General features: G+C 32.3%; 1 protein-coding gene across 1 annotated transcript in view; it reads right to left on the bottom strand.

Annotated features, from left to right (window-relative positions):
* Positions 1-17,804, bottom strand: part of LOC111057529 (calcium uptake protein 3, mitochondrial) — an 89,110-nt gene that overhangs the window by 22,982 nt on the left and 48,324 nt on the right. The window contains exons 2-7 of the mRNA XM_022344962.2: positions 10,020-10,161; positions 7,483-7,593; positions 6,573-6,620; positions 5,355-5,437; positions 4,677-4,742; positions 841-1,070 (exon numbers count right to left, since the gene is read on the bottom strand). Of these exons, the coding sequence (XP_022200654.1) occupies positions 841-1,070; positions 4,677-4,742; positions 5,355-5,437; positions 6,573-6,620; positions 7,483-7,593; positions 10,020-10,161 (680 nt within the window). The remainder of the gene's footprint in view (positions 1-840; positions 1,071-4,676; positions 4,743-5,354; positions 5,438-6,572; positions 6,621-7,482; positions 7,594-10,019; positions 10,162-17,804) is intronic.

The following is a 17,804-nucleotide window of genomic DNA, read 5'->3' as shown; positions in this document are numbered from 1 at the left end:
GTTTTGTCATGGAAAACAACATCAATTAAATATAATTTCGACATCAATTAAATATAATTTCGACATCAATTCATTCTATTTCAGTAAATTATTGATTACGTTAGGTGAGTGAATATACTCTGCCGGTTGAAATTTATATTTGACGAGGTGGGACCATCCCGTAAGGAACGCTTCACTATTAAAATCTATAAGAATACATTTTTCAATACTTTGAAGGGACTTTCACCTCCTGAATTCCTAATAGCGCAGTTCGTTGTTGTCATTGTACATTTTTTAATACTTTTGTAGGACTGTTAGAAGGGGTCTTCTGAATTCAATTTAGCCCATTTATGGCTGAAATTTATATTAAGCAAGGTAGGTCTATCCCGTGAGGAACTCTCTACTTCAGGAGATACTATCCAACATAATATTATATCAATCTTTAATAAAAAAACCACGACATCATCCTTTTTTTATAAAAAAAATAAACTATTTATGATTTATAAAATAGAATTATACTACCCTTTAAAATTAATAAAATTTAAAAAAACAAGAATACAAATTGTAACGTAACTATTTGTTACCATAATTCTATTTTATAAATTCAAGAAAGTAGCCCTGAATTCATATATTTATGATTTATATTTCTTTTTCCTCATTTCCATATTGTAATTGCAAGTAAGAGTAATATTAAGACAGAGTTCTGCAGGATTTTTTATTTCCCAATTGAAATTATAGGTAAGAATTCTTTCCCCACACACGGACCAATAGTCTATATGGGGAAATATTTATTTCCTGATAATATGCATTGATAATAAAAGACATATGAATATTTTTTTAATAGTTCTTAGGGACTGTCACCTTCTAAATCCTTCATATCGCAGTTCGTTCTTGCCCTTGGGTCCGAAGAAGTGTACAGTTAGCGTGGTGTCCACCAGATGACGTCGTTGCAACCCCTGTTCGTCATCCACGTACTCCTCTGTGATCTGGGCGTCGTTACCCCCTCCCGGCGTCACGGCGGGCGTCGCAGTGACGTCATCTGCAGGCAAGCCACGCTTGTCCTTCCACGCGTGACTGAATATCTTCTCCATCTAGAAATCAGTTTAGGAAGTAGAAGATCTTAAGAGTTACAAATAGAAGTAGCAGAAGTACCCAAGCGTTTCAAGTAGAAGTCAGAGAAGTGTTTCAAGTAGAAGGTAATAGTACTATGGCTATCACCTCAGATTTAGAGGAATGTAATATCAAATCAAAGATTATTAATCAGAAATAATAAATTGTATTTTGTTTTTGGCAAATAAAATTCATTCATTCATTCAAAAAAAAGAAGATACAATGTTTCCACTATTCTTGAATGGATAATGGATAATTAACGTTTTAAATCCTTTTGTGCATAATAATAATAATAATAATAATAATAATAATAATATAATAATAATAATAATATAATAATAATAATAATAATTTCTCTGATTGCCAATGAATTGTAACCAGTTTTTGTGTAGTTGAGAAGTTGATATTGTGGTAATTATTCATATTGAATGAAAAAGACTAAGAAATTGTCAAAAAACCACTGATTTATTGATAATTAGAAAGACCGGTTTCGGTTATTACACCATTGTCAATCTCTGATAAACCCTGATAATCTCTGTTTATCAGAGATTGACAATGGTGTAATAACCGAAACCGGTCTTTCTAATTATCAATAAATCAGTGGTTTTTTGACAATTTCTTAGTCTTTTTCATTCAATTGTAACCAGAGGAGTTTATTGATTATTAGGAGTTTATGTCAGAATAAAAATTCCATTGATGAATAGAGAGTAAATGAAGAGGGTATAAGAGTTGCATATTTAGATAGTCTGTTTCTGTATTATGTACAATTGTTTTTTCTAGTTTCCCACATAATAATATTGATCATTCTTTCTTCCTTCTACTCAGACCAATTCAAAGAGAATTTTGATTTGTGAATGACTTGAATTAAATATTTAGATTTATATTCCACTTCAAATAAAAGAATTTATATTCCTCAAATAAATAAATTTAGGTCCAGAAGTCAAATCTTCTTCGCCTCCTCCAGGAAGTATATTGAATAAAGTATTTACCACAGATATATAGTAACATAAGTGCCTCAATATGTTACAAACTTCTTGATATTTGATTAATTTGTGTTATTTATTGATGGTTATGGAAATTTTATCATCTCCTCAGGAAATCTCTTCAGAGAAATCAGATTGAGGATAGTAAAAATTTAACTATGGAATATGAATTGAAAAAACAAGCTTAACAAAAGGCTTTCATTTTGATCAATTCTTACGGTATAAGCGTACGATATACAATATAGTTACATCGTATAATACAATATAGCTGCTCATGTTATCTAGCTAAAAGCTTGATAGAAGCAAATAGTATATGGTTTTTGACTATATATGATTTCTCAAAGTTTTAATTCGCCACCTAGATTCATTATTCTATTTCTCATCAAACCTTTGTAATTGTATACAAGCTACTTAAAAAATTAAATCTGAAACAATCAAAAGCCTGTTAAACTAAACTGTAGTAGATCATAATTTATTTCAGTTCTACATTATCACTGTTATAATTTTGAAAACCTAATTCAATTCAGATCTACACGTTTTGAAGCATAGTAATATAACTACTATGGTAGTTGTCTTAAGACTTCAATAATAGAATACTAAACAAACCATTAAAAATCACGTTAATTTATTACTATCAAAAATAAGTTAGTAATAAAAGCACACTGAAAAATACTCCACTCAAAATTTTCAACACAAAAAAACAATATCCATCACAAAAACTTACAACATCATTTTTCTTTTCATCTTGTTTGTTCTTTTCATTTCTTGAGTGTATCGCTGACGAGATTATTGTTTTCATGTACTGGATGAAAAAATTCAAGGATTATGAACATGTTTTTCTAAGATTTATCACATAAAAATTATGTCTACAGGTATATTTACATTTTCTGTTGTATAGCTACAAAGCGGATTTTTGTATAAATGAAGTAAAATTCTTTTAAATAAATCATAAAAAATTTCAATAGGCTACTGAGATTACCTATCTTGTCATTTTGACTGTAGAATTACACTGAATGTTCGATGTTTGTTCTGATTGGGGGAACAGGTAAACTGAATTTTTACTAGTTCCAATGTATTGGTTACTCTTTACGTAAATAGTAAGACAAGAAAAATGTGTAAAGGCAACAACTAGAATAGTACCCAGTTGAAGACACAGAAATGAAGAACATGCTAACTTAGATCTTTTGAAAAAAGATAGTTTTCACTGGACAATATTTATTTGACACATTAATTTGTTAGCTGAGTTTAGTTTATGATGAATGTATTAACTGGGAAACAGGCCACATTAAAGATAACAAGGAAATCACAGATAAGCAGTATTTTCTGTTTGGATTTGGTAAGACAATGCTAGCGAAGAATATACAGCCACTGGAAAGACCAATATTAGACAATGAGCAACATTTATTGTGTTATTTTGCGTGACTTCAATCCAGGTCTGTACAACGGTCTCATTTTTTCCAAATTTACTACACAGTATTTACAAGAGACTACTTACAGAATGAACCAACACCTAAGCTGAGGAAGTTTATAATAATAATTTTATTTAATTATAATCAGAAAATAGATGTTTATGGATATTAACTCGGATATAAAGCCACCTAAGCTAAGCAAACGTTTTTTTAGAGATATTATAATTATGGAAAGTGTTTAAACAGAGCGAAACCATGCTCCATGTTATCGCCACATTTTTAGCTTTTCTTTCAAATATCCGGTTTCTAGGGGTTTTTCAAAAGAATGACTTATACAATATTACAACACATGCTTACAAAGCATTCATTTACAAAGTATTGTACAAACTTCCGTATAAAGCAGGCTTGACAAGTGGGATTTTTCAATAGGGTGAATTTACACTAATTAATAAAATAAAATAGATTCAAATAAGAGATGTACGGTAGTTAATGAAGTGTAAGGTAATACGATTTTAGAAGCTCATCCACATTCGCATGGGATATATTTTATAGATACCGCACACCGAGATAACCCTCTCTCTGGATTTCATTGCTTTAAATGTCAGTCAGGGGTCATCTCGCTGTTTGGTAAACACAGTAATAAACGTATTTTTTATCAATTATTTCGTTCAAATTCTTCAACCAAGGACATTAAATCATGGTAAAATAACTATATCGGCATTCACATAAGGACAATCATTACCAATAGCTCAAATGTTTCATTGATATTTAATTATCAGGAGAGTATCTATTCCTATTATTTTTTGAGGTCTTTAGATTATAATGAAAACTAATACTCATCACTAACTTGATTGTTAGTATATATCTATTATACTCGAATTTAAAACTATAATAGTACAAAACATGAGAACATAATCTCAATCAACTGAAAGAACTCACTCTCCACTCACGGACTCAAGTCTTTGTGGAGAGTATTCACTGTTAAATGTTTAAATGAATTTCATAAAGTTGTATTATGTTTTTGTAAATGGAAAGCTATTTGATTTCACTTGATTTGATTTTGAGTAAATGATCTGACCTCATTGAAACAATTTCTAGAATGCATTTAATTCAAGTCATTTTAATGTGGAAAATAAGACCTGTTGATACAGACCTGTTTGAAAACGCATTAACAACCCGTCTAACACAAAAATACCTGTTTTGGAGAATCTAAGTGCTGATCCTTCACCTTTTCCAGTTTTAGTGCAAATAGTCGCCTCAACTGACATGGACAAAATTAATGCTTGAGAAACCAATCGACAGTTGAAACAAGGAAAAAACGTATATTTAAAGATAAATAAAAATTATAAAGGCAAGTGTGTTAGAATAAACATTGAACAAAACTATATTCCTCAAGTGATACATTGATAGAAATTATTTATATTTAGTTGGGGAATATTCTATTTAGGAGCTCATACAGCTAGTTATAACCGGAAATCCGTGAATTCTAGAGGTATTTCTAATACTTCTAGAATTTCTAGAGGTAATTCTAGAGGTAATTCTAGAATTCGTGAATTCTAGAGGTAATTCTAATCACTTCGATACACATTGTTTCTTTCACTTCATAGGACTATCAGAAGCATAGGCTATTGTGAATAAATCAAGTCCTATATTGGATCAATCCTCATTAAAATAGAATAATGACAAGATAATGATCCGTTCTATTTTCTTCTACTAAATACCTAGATCTCGAGTGAAATTCCAAAACATCAATTGAAAAACCTTGGAACTGGTTCTTATCATAAATTGCCCATTATATGTTTACTTAGTTATGCAAAATTTTGCAAAATTAGGTATAATATTGAATACATGGAAAGTGAAGATAAATACTAACCACAAGAAACTCATTCTTGTCGACTCTTTCATTGCCATCCGTGTCGAACATGTTGAATGCAATTCGGAACCCGGTTTGCGGCTCTGGAAACAAAATTTTTCATTAAAATTCAAATAATATATTAAAATCTTAACAACTCAGAAATTTTATCAAATTTTTCTCCCAAGAATAAATGGATACTCGAAAAGTAATAAAATGTATATCAATACTCAATATTATTCGTTGCAAGTGGTAATCGAGCGGACTATTTCTAATCATTTCATTAATTCAAGCCATCTAAATTTAAAATTTATAGTTTTAATGTTTATTTTGGACTAAGATTTGATAAAAATTATACACGTGAAATTATAACCTTATCTTGGACTTTGTAACCTATAAATTTTGAAGAAAATTTTGGAATAGCACAAGGACTACCTTATTATTTTATTTGCCAATGTTATTACATTAGTGTCATTTGCATTATAAATGAAATAAGTAATATCAATAAATTGAGGTTCTAAAAAATACTGTACTAACTGTATCTCCTCATCCGCTAAATGTAGGCGACTAAAGGGTCTTCGTTCTTAGACAGAATTTTGTCATGCTTAGGCCTATCTTTCATCCATTTTTCCAATTAACTTTTTATAATTCCACCTTATTCTTTCCCATTATTCAGTCAATTCAGCTTTGTAAATATTATTGATTTTATTCATGTTTTAGCATAAGGTGCAGTTATTCAGACCCTGTAAGTTTAGACGTTTTTCTCCAGCTACACTACAACAATCTATCAGGTAAGTCTTTATGACCTCATCCTGCAATCAATAACTTGTAGTGGTTCCATATCTTCTATTAGTAAAAGATTTATTTGAAATTTATTTTTTAAAACCTGAAGATGATGTGATACATCGGAACTAGTAGTTTCAATTTGTGTTTTTCATATATTATTATTTTTATATTAAAAACTTAAAAAAAATGGAACTATAATGCTACCGTACCTATTTTATAAACTTGTAGTAGATCTGTCGTTTCAATAAATTTCTGTATTCAATAATCTTGATGTTGATACATTGAAACAGTGATTCTCAAAAACATTCTTGAAGCAGTGGTTCTCAAAAGCTGATGAAATTCGGTACAGTACTGGCAATGAAGATTATCCTAATATTTAATTAAGAAGAAAAATTGAATTACTTATTTTCATTGCTGAAATTGTATTCTACTTTTAATGCTTATTCTACTCACTTGTTAGGATTGATAGAAGAAATAGGTATTCTGTATACGAGATTATTCCTGCAACAGAAAAAAATGAAATCAGAAGAAAAACATTAACAAGAATTCAAGTTCAAGGATATGATAGCTTTAGATAAATGTCTCTAATTACAAATACACTGGTTAGATTCTAAAATATGAGAATTTTTATCGTGTCAATTCATTGATATTTTAATGTTTTTACAAAATAATTCTGTGAAACACTGAGTTACTATGATTTGACTTCGACATTCATAGTGCAGAACATTTTATGAGTGTAATAATTTAGTCATCGAGTCATTCTTGATAGTATGTAGGGTTCATTTCTTTCCATCACATTTATCATTATATTTTTTACTATTCATAAAATAACATCATAGTACCCATTTTTGAATATTTTTTAATATAAAATAACAACATATTAAAAACACCAATTTCAACAATTTTTAATTTATATTTAAAACTTAAAAAAGGGTACTATGGTGTTATTTTATAAATAAAAATGAGTAGCCCTGAATACATACATTTTTACTATTTATATATAATTAGACATAGCAGTATACACTGATGTGGGCATCATCATCCAGCAAATGGAAAGAAAGAGAAAAGTAGTATGAAATATTTTAAATGAAACCTCCTTTTCCCGTGAATTAAGAAACTTTGTCAGGTCATGGGTCTCACTTATAATAAGGTATAGTTGAATATTTGTAGATCCACATGCTTAGATAGTCTAGCAATTATTCCAAATGAATTTCAATTTAGGAAATCTATGTTAATGATATTGCAGAACAAATAGAGCAATCCAATATGAAATTGATATTTATTTATTCAACAGAGGCAAAAACACATAATATAAAATGATTGATATGGTTATTATACAGAACATTGAGGAAACATAACCAACCTTTGTTCTGTAAACTGCGAAACATAACAGTCGAGCCCTTATTAAGGCTTGGGGTGGCATCTCTAATTGCTTCCAAGTCCTTGTCAGACAATGATCGCCTCTTCACTCGTGCTGTACCAAACAAGAAAATAACTTAATCATAAAGAGATTAATATCAAATAACTGTGGAATATTCAAATAAGAAATACCAGTAAAATATTAAGATATAAAGAATAGACTACATTTCAATTCGTAATAGCCTATATTGAAAGTGCACTACGAGATCCATAATAATAAAAACACTGATTACAAAAATAGAATAAATAAAATCACTGATTACACTGATTACTTTTTATTATTAAAACACTGATCACACATGAGGAAATTCAACAAGAATAACTTTTATTTTATTGCAACACTACTAGTTTCAACACTTCAAGAACCATTTTTACATGTCCAACATATTACAATGATTCACATTTTCTAAATACGGTTAGCGTTACTGAAGATGCTGTTTAGATGTTTAAATTGCAGTTTAGTTTAGTGCAGTTAAGTTAAATTTCTGTACGCTATGCCTATGCAATCTTTTCTTTATGATAGAATGTTCTAATCTATAACAGACAAGAATCTTCTACAATTTGTAATTTTTTCATCACTACTTTCAATCAATCATTTTGGGCAGTTTTCAAATACTGTAAGTTTATAACACATTATTTTTTCGTACTGCATTTAACTGCATTATTTCTCATTTGTTTTATTGAGAATTTCTGTTTATCTTCCAGTCTCTTCATCAAATTACTTGTTTATTAAATTATGATTTATAATCCTTTAAATTTCATCGATTTTCCAATGATTGATGAGAACTCTTCAATTAATTCACCATGAAATTATAAATAATTCGTATTTTTAATCTATTATTTTATTAATTTCAAAAATAGGGTACCTACAATAATTCTTTTTTTTAAAGTAGCCCTGAATTCATACATAATAAGAAAATATGGAACTATCAATAATTGTACACCAATTAAAATATTTAAGGCTCAAGATAGAAAAGCCAAAAGAAAACATACAGTTCGATAAAAAATGTCTGGCCAAGAAAATCATCCCAAATTATGTTCAAATTACAACCAAATCTGAATCAAGAGCAGCACTCAAAACAGCTAAAAGAATATGTATTAAAGAGGAAATGAAATCCTTTAAATACATTTTTCGGACTACTTATAGTCTCCAATATTTTTTTTTTTGGGAGAAACTTGAAAAAAATAGAGTAGAATGGTTACTGACGTCTTGGCTCCTGGTCGACAAAGGACTCGAGGAAGTCTTGCGGCGTCATGTAGAGCTGGCCGTCGTACTCAACCGACGCAAAGCGGATGAAGCGACGCTCACGTGACGTCAGCTTCACTGTCCGAACTAGCTCATCGTCCCGCTTAAACAAAAAACAAAATTAGATTAGATTGGAGACCGAAAAAATTAATAGGGACTTGTAATGAATATACTTTATTTATTAAAAATCTTAATAGTCTTGATAGGTTCAATTCGATGAGATCCTTCAATAATTATTTAAAGTTATTCAATAATTCAATCAAAATGAAATAAAAACACACATTTTTCGTCAAATTGTACGGTTTTATTTGGTACAGGACCATGGTACAGTGACTCAGTCGAATTCATTCAAAAGTTATTAATCCTAATTTATGTAGTTTCTGATTAGTAGGTCTTTAGAGGTCTACAAATTGGGGCTGATTATTAGACAGATGACAAACATATACAAGAAAAAAGCGTTTTATCGGTTTAATTATATTTATTTTGTGACCTATGTTACATACAGTACCCTGCTCGTTTTGTAACATTTTATACTTTCATATCAAGTTAATGTCCTAATGTCCTGTGAATTGGATTTTGTAGGCAGTGGGCCCTTACTTTACACATACAAAAGCATTTCTTTTACGACCCAGCATAAAACCCCCAATCAATCCTAACAAACTGAAAAACTCTAATAAAAACTTCCATATTCGCATCTCATCTTCATATTGTTAGCTTAGTGACCGTGAAGCTGAAGGCCAAATTTTCTTCAAACATTTGCACTAACAGAGAGAAAGTATTCTGGAGAAAATCCAGTGGACAAGTTTTCCAATTTCGTGAAAGGAAAACCATTGGGATAAACTTTTAATTTGGAAAGTTCGACTGAAGCTTGGTCCTCAATTTGTCAAATCAATTGGGTGAGTTTAGGCTCCAATAAAATGGGCTGAGTGAAATTGGGAGTTTATTATGGGAGCTTTTCCATCTTGACTGCTTGTCTATATGTAAAAGCAGTCAAGATAGAAAAGCCAAAAGAAAACATACAGTTCGATAAAAAATGTCTGGCCAAGAAAATCATCCCAAATTATGTTCAAATTACAACCAAATCTGAATCAAGAGCAGCACTCAAAACAGCTAAAAGAATATGTATTAAAGAGGAAATGAAATCCTTTAAATACATTTTTCGGACTACTTATAGTCTCCAATATTTTTTTTTTTTGGGAGAAACTTGAAAAAAATAGAGTAGAATGGTTACTGACGTCTTGGCTCCTGGTCGACAAAGGACTCGAGGAAGTCTTGCGGCGTCATGTAGAGCTGGCCGTCGTACTCAACCGACGCAAAGCGGATGAAGCGACGCTCACGTGACGTCAGCTTCACTGTCCGAACTAGCTCATCGTCCCGCTTAAACAAAAAACAAAATTAGGTTAGATTGGAGACCGAAAAAATTGATAGGGACTTGTAATGAATATACTTTATTTATTAAAAATCTTAATAGTCTTGATAGGTTCAATTCGATGAGATCCTTCAATAATTATTTAAAGTTATTCAATAATTCAATCAAAATGAAAGGAAAACCATTGGGATAAACTTTTAATTTGGAAAGTTAGACTAAAGCTTGGTCCTCAATTTGTCAAATCAATTGGGTGAGTTTAGGCTCCAATAAAATGGGCTGAGTGAAATTGGGAGTTTATTATTGACATATTGACAAGCAGTCAAGATGGAAAAGCTACCGTAATGTGAGTTTTTAATATCAGTTAAAATATTACCCTTTTCATCCAGGCTATGAATCATGCTAGATATAGAGAATTAGAATAGAATGTATTGGGTACTACATTATCACAATAATAAAAGCTTACGTAAAAAATGAAAGTGACTTAATTCTCTTATAAGAGCAATAAGATTTTTCAACCGACAAGGACGAGTATTTTCAAGGATAAACTCATTGTATCCCCGCTAAACTTTCAATTAATGTACTAGATATCCTTGAAAGCTCCCGAATCTCCAATTTCGTCCTTGAAAGTTTCCAGACCTAAAAGAAAAATGAACATACAATATTTCGAAAAGCCTCGAGTCCATCGAGGGTTTACATGACGAGTACACAACACCACAAACCCCAAACAAACTTGTCATAAATTATTGTGCAAGACAACTTGGGGTGGTGTATTTCAAGCGTATTTTATCATATTTGCAATTGAAGACCCTTCTAAAAAACGGTTCAGCCCTTTACATTTCTAAAATATTCTTCCCCTTTGTCATTCACGATATGTTTTATCAGGTCACAAAACTGAGATTTCTCTGCCCTCCAAGCTAATGCAAATTCAGAAAGGGGAAAACTCAATTTTATCAACATGAGTATTTTTCAATTCCATTACGTTACTGCGTACATGAATTTCAAGTCTATTTTATTCGGATTCAACTGAATGATTCAATCTAAATACACGATTTGGTCACATAAAGTGTTAGTTTTCGTTCAGATTCCAGTAGGGTGACAGATAATCAATGTTGGCGCAGTGCAATTTACAAATTAAATTTCAGATGGAAATTACTGAGTTATTACAATTATTCAAATGCTAATGAAGTATGAATTAATAATTATTATTAAAAGAAAATCCAAATTAAACTATTTAAATCACCAAGAATTTCCATCTAGCTGTTTACCCTTTTTGTCAATATTTGCAGTAGCAGAAGTCTTCGGGGTGATTTACAGCATTTAATTTGGTTTTTCGTTTAATAATAATTATAAATTAAGTTTCATTGTTTTAATGGCTTCTCATTTTCATTTGGAGAATTATAATAAATATCATACTCATAATAAAGAACTATTTGAATTCAGATTTGGTCTTCAGTTTTCGTTCAGTTTCCAGTATTGTGGTAGACAATATTGGTGAAGTGCAATTTTTAATTTCAAGTTTCCGTTGTTCTTGACGGCTATCTTTTTTAAGAAGCTGTTATGGCGTCTTGGCACGTGTATGACCAATTAATATTCTTTTGATTGGCAACTAGTTCTATTTGTATTATTTGACATCGTCTGGAAGGAAGTGATTTATTTATGAGGCTCGAGTGTTTGCGTTTGCAATATTTGAGGCCCCAATGACCTTGATTGAGTGAATGGACTCGGCTCAATGACCCACTGTCCTCGCGAACAACGCTAAACAGCTGATTGAAAGCCAAGGTCATGTTTCTCAATAATACTTCGCGTCGAAATTTTGACTATTCAAACATTTGCACTAACAGAGAGAAAGTATTCTGGAGAAAATCCAGTGGACAAGTTTTCCAATTTCGTGAAAGGAAAACCATTGGGATAAACTTTTAATTTGGAAAGTTCGACTAAAGCTTGGTCCTCAATTTGTCAAATCAATTGGGTGAGTTTAGGCTCCAATGAAATGGGCTGAGTGAAATTGGGAGTTTATTATGGGAGCTTTTCCATCTTGACTGCTTGTCTATATGTAAAAGCAGTCAAGATGGAAAAGCTACCGTAATGGAGTTTTAATATCAGTTAAAATATTACCCTTTTCATCCAGGCTATGAATCATGCTAGATATAGAGAATTAGAATAGAATGTATTGGGTACTACATTATCACAATAATAAAAGCTTACGTAAAAAATGAAAGTGACTTAATTCTCTTATAAGAGCAATAAGATTTTTCAACCGACAAGGACGAGTATTTTCAAGGATAAACTCATTGTATCCCCGCTAAACTTTCAATTAATGTACTAGATATCCTTGAAAGCTCCCGAATCTCCAATTTCGTCCTTGAAAGTTTCCAGACCTAAAAGAAAAATGAACATACAATATTTTGAAAAGCCTCTAGTCCATCGAGGGTTTACATGACGAGTACACAACACCACAAACCCCAAACAAACTTGTCATAAATTATTGTGCAAGACAACTTGGGGTGGTGTATTTCAAGCGTATTTTATCATATTTGCAATTGAAGACCCTTCTAAAAGCGGTTCAGCCCTTTACATTTCAAAAACATTCTTCCCCTTTGTCATTCACGATATGTTTTATCAGGTTACAAAATTCAGACTCCTCTGCCCTTCAAGCTAATGCAAATTCAAAAAGGGGAAAGCTCAATTTTATCAACATGAGTATTTTTCAATTCCATTATGCTACTGCGTACATGAATATTTCAAGTCCATTTTATTCTGATTCAACTGAATGATCCACTCTACACAGACGATTTGGTCACATAAAGTGTTGGTTTTCGTTCAGTTTCCAGTATGGTGACAGACAATCAAGGTTGGCGCAGTGCAATTTAGAAATGAAGTTTCAGATGGAAATTACTGAGTTATTGCAATTATTCAAATGCTAATGAAGTATGAATTAATAATTATTATAAAACGAAAATCCAAATTAAATTATTTAAATCACCAAGAATTTCCATCTAGCTGTTTACCCTGTTGTCAATATTTGCAGTAGCAGAAGTCTTCGGGGTGATTTACAGCATTTAATTTGGATTTTCATTTAATAATAAAATTATAAATTGATTTCATTGTTTTTAATGGCTTCTCATTTTCATTTGGAGAATAATTATAATAGATATCATACTCATAATAAATAACTATTCAGATTTGGTCTTCAGTTTTCTAGTATTGTGGTAGACAATATTGGTGAAGTGCAATTTTTAATTTCAAGCTCCGTTGTTCTTGACGGCTAACTTTTTTAAGTAGCTGTTATGGCGTCTTGGCACGTGTATGACCAATTAATATTCTTTTGATTGGCTACTAGTTCTATTTGTATTATTTGACATCGTCTGGAAGGAAGTGATTTATTTATGAGGCTTGAGTGTTTGCGTTTGCAATATTTGAGGCCCCAATGACCTTGATTGAGTGAATGGACTCGGCTCAATGACCCACTGTCCTCGCGAACAACGCTAAACAGCTGATTGAAAGCCAAGGTCATGTTTCTCAATAATACTTCGCGTCGAAATTTTGACTGTTCAAACATTTTGACAAAAACTGTTAGATTTTGATTAATCATTACAAGGAAGTTACTACTTGAAAGTTACACTCCTATAGTTTATCCTTCTATTAATTAGCCATAGGTAGCCTACTCTTTTTCTACTACTATTTTTCAATGACTGTTAAGTTAATTTTCTTTTGAAAATAACAAAACACGCTTGTTCTTATTTGCTTCAAACACTTTTAAAAGTAACATAAACTTAAATATAATGAAATATTGAGTGGAATTTCAAAGCGTATTTTTTATATAGAAGTATAACATTATATCATGTGAATAGGCTATAGTAAAATTAATGAAAAAAATCTGAAGATGCAATTGATAACTTCATGGAACATAGAATCGGTTGATTATTCAATTGCTAGACAAACTATACATAGTTTCTGGTTTAATCCTAGCTGACCGCAAATTTGTCCACATCTTGAAACGTTGTTGAGGTGTCACTTTATCTCTTTCCTCATTTCAGGTCTCTCTCATGCTCACTCTAGACAAATTCACTTCAAACTGCCAACATTTTCAATGAATAACATCAATGCCCCACATTCAACTAATCCTGACAGTTCAGCATGAATCACTCTATAATAGCAAACATTCAAGTTCATGCGTTCAAGTTCGTGTTCTTTCCATTACTAACTTCTTTTTTCAAGCATTCAATGGTTTGCGGTTCTGTAGTCAGCTGAAAGGATCATCGACCTCTTTAGAATTGTCTTTTTTCAATCAAAGTGCTTCCTCGGTCACTTTATAACACGTTGAAAGGTCACGCAAATACTGAATATAATAAAATGATGGATTTAACTCTAGGAAACGTTTCTACAGCTTCTTCATAATACTCAACTTGTAAGATTGTAGAGAGGTAAAATGCAGGGATGCCCACAGGGGGAGGGTTTGTAGGGTATGTTCGCTGACTGAGGCCCGGTTGCACAGCAGCTGGTTAAATTTCAACTGTGATTAATTCCACGAGAACCAATCAGAGAAGGTTTTTTTGGAAAGACGGCTTCTCTGACTGGTTCTCATGGAATTAATCACGGTTAAAATTGAACCGGCTGTTGAGCAACCGACATTGAGTCCTTTACATTTTGGAGGAGGGTCAAAATCAAATCTCAAATCTTGGGGGGGTTCCAAAAATCCTTCCTAAGATAATGGCCGACCAGCAGTGTTTAAGACAACTACTGACGACATTTTTGGGATTTTCAGGGGGGCTTAGGAGGGGTGGGCACTGCTGTAAATATCATAGAAGATAGGTAGAAGATAGTAAACTCATTTATTAAGTAGCTTTGGGATTAAACAGTAATGGCACAGATAATATAACAATCTTGGTTCTCATATTTGTGGTAATAGACTGAAAAATACTTCTAATCAGGATTCCATTTCTCAATCGCTTGTGTTGCAATTTTATGGTTAATTAATTCGAATTAGAATGCCAAAAAGTGTAATTTTTAAAATTTCCTTCACATACAATTCAATTCAATTTTTAATTTAAAAAGTTCTTTATTCCTCATAGAAAACAAAACAATATGATTCACAATCTGCTGTCAGTTCTACATACTTTTACAAAAACTCATACATAAGAATATTTTTTTACAATAAAAAATTCAAACATATTAGTTGAAATTAAAACAAATAGAAAGTGATCCTCAAAAAATCTTAATCCTAGTTTTGATCATGATTGAGGTTCATAACTCATCAGGATTGAATTCATCAGGGAAGAGTTGTGGACCGACAGTGCTTTTAATCAAGGAATGGTCTTCACATGGACCTGAGGTCTGTGTGTGAAGACTAGTTCTTCGGATTGCCAATACGTTTGGAACATTCCGAGGAATGATACAGATTGTTGTAAGTTAAATCATTCATGCGAATAATGCTAGACTTTTTTCAAATAGATGTTACAATAATATGATGATGATTGTGTTTAATAGCACGATGTCATAGGGTATTGGTACGCAGACCTGGTGTCTGGACAATAGGCCTACACGTCGACAAATCGTAATCCTTAATAGAGTAGATAGTTATGAATGAACCTCCCAATTTAAATTACTTTCGAGATACAACAACATGAAAGAATATTCTAAATTTTCAGTTGGAATTTATTAAGATACAACACAAGTTGCTATGAAATCTTGTACGCCATGCTGTCTTTTGAACTTTTTCGCCATCAAACCGACGCCTTGTGATTATAGGAATAAATTGTAATGTCAGAGTCAGACTGTCGACGGAAGATTAGGGCAAAATATGGGTTCGAAAATTCCCTGGAGGCGCGCGCTTCAACCCATCTATTTGTGCAGAACTGCCAGATCTCGGCTGGAGATAGTAGGCTGGTCTACAGCCAGCAAAGACAGTCCTCGCTTCCAAAACAACTCAACTCACTACTGCAGAAGCGGCCACAACATCGATAAATATTAAGCTGGCCTTGAATGCTCTTTTCATTGTCAAGGATACCCATTCAGTCGAGAATTGGATTTAATCCAAAATTTAACTGCAAAGTTTATGTCACATTATAGAGTAGACCTACTTCCATGAAGCATTAATATATAGTGGAAGCTTATTATTAATTATTATGAAGATTTTTGTCGATATGGGATCAATGTGCCTTTACATAGCGTCCAGGATATTATCTCTCAAACGATTGATATTTAATATGTAATCAGTTTATTTGACATGCCAAATTCGTGGTTTTTGAATGTTACAACTACAATGAAACTTCGATATTTCGGACATTTATAATTCGTAATCCTCGATAGTTCATAGTAGGAGCGCAGTCCCTTGAAGTACCCTTTTTAACTTCTAATAAAGTAATTTATTTCGGTCTCCTCGATAATTCGTCATAAAATAGGACACTGGCCTATCTTCAATCTCTATATTTCGTAGTTTTGTTCAATTATAGCTATAGAGTTAGACACTCTATAATTCGTATTTTATGAATTTCTTTTCATTCGCAATGGAAAGGGAAGTACAGTACAACATTGACATACTGTAATATTGCTATTTATTAGGTATTTCAATTTCAAATTTAATTGAATACTCCGAGGTTGTCACAGCAAATCTTTCCATATCATTCGTACTATCGTCATACATTGCATTTAGATGTTGGGGTAGGGATGTATTTTATGACTAATTAATATTGAAATTGAAAATTATAATCGTTTGAAAGGTAAGTGGTTGCAAAGATTACGGTATTTGATAGTAATTCACCATGAAACTAGAGGCCAGACAGAGGCAATTTAAAGGTAACTTTCGTCCCACTCAAAGTAATCAAGTAGGGTTGACCACTCACAATATAGAAGAGCCATCTTCATTTCTGTAGCTAGATTCCTAGACTGATGTTTTCCTATTACGGAGATACTGGAAGATTATCATAGATTTGTTCTATTTTCTATTCTGTAGATCCATCCCATGAAAATATTCCACGTTACATACATTGGAGGTTAGAATAAACTAATAGCCCCATAGTTCTATGGTTTAACCAAATGTATAAGGTAGGCCTATAATGGAAGGTAAAACTATATATGGTGGGATCAGCTACCTATAAGATAGGTGATAGAGGTAATCTGTTGTTCTCTGATTACCATTCATAGATTCCTATTAGGACCTACCGTAATAGTGTTATTGTTGTCGTGTAGGGTCCAAAACAATCGAAAAATGTTATTCGAATTTGAATTTTGAGAAAAAAATGTAAGATCGACAACTGCTTTGAGGTCTGTCGCTTCAAGGGCCGAGGAACTAACTACTGAATGTAGGATTGTATTTCTATTGTGTATTGTGGGCGTGGTAGTAGCTCACCGAAGGGCAGTTGATGTCTTGATCATGTTTCATGACATGGTCATTGTTCGTCCGTCGGGGAGTTCGGACCCCGCCAGGGGGGCAGAGCCCCTTGAACGCACGCGTAAATCATGGACTACCGACTAAACTCGGCAGGGTGCAGTTGATGGCATATGAGTGTGTGGCCGGTAGGAGAGGCGAGGGTGAGGAAAGTCTGTGTCGTGTCGTTTCCGTTGACAAAATTGTCGTAAGGAGGTGTGTCAATGTGTTTCGGTTGCCGCTCGCCATTACCCCTCAATGCTCAATGACTGTGCTCTTGAAAGA

This window comes from Nilaparvata lugens, chromosome 7 (genome assembly GCF_014356525.2).
Source record: "Nilaparvata lugens isolate BPH chromosome 7, ASM1435652v1, whole genome shotgun sequence".
NCBI lineage: Eukaryota > Metazoa > Arthropoda > Insecta > Hemiptera > Delphacidae > Nilaparvata > Nilaparvata lugens.
The sequence above is the reverse complement of the archived record's forward strand: the minus strand, read 5'-3'. Positions and strand labels throughout refer to the sequence as shown.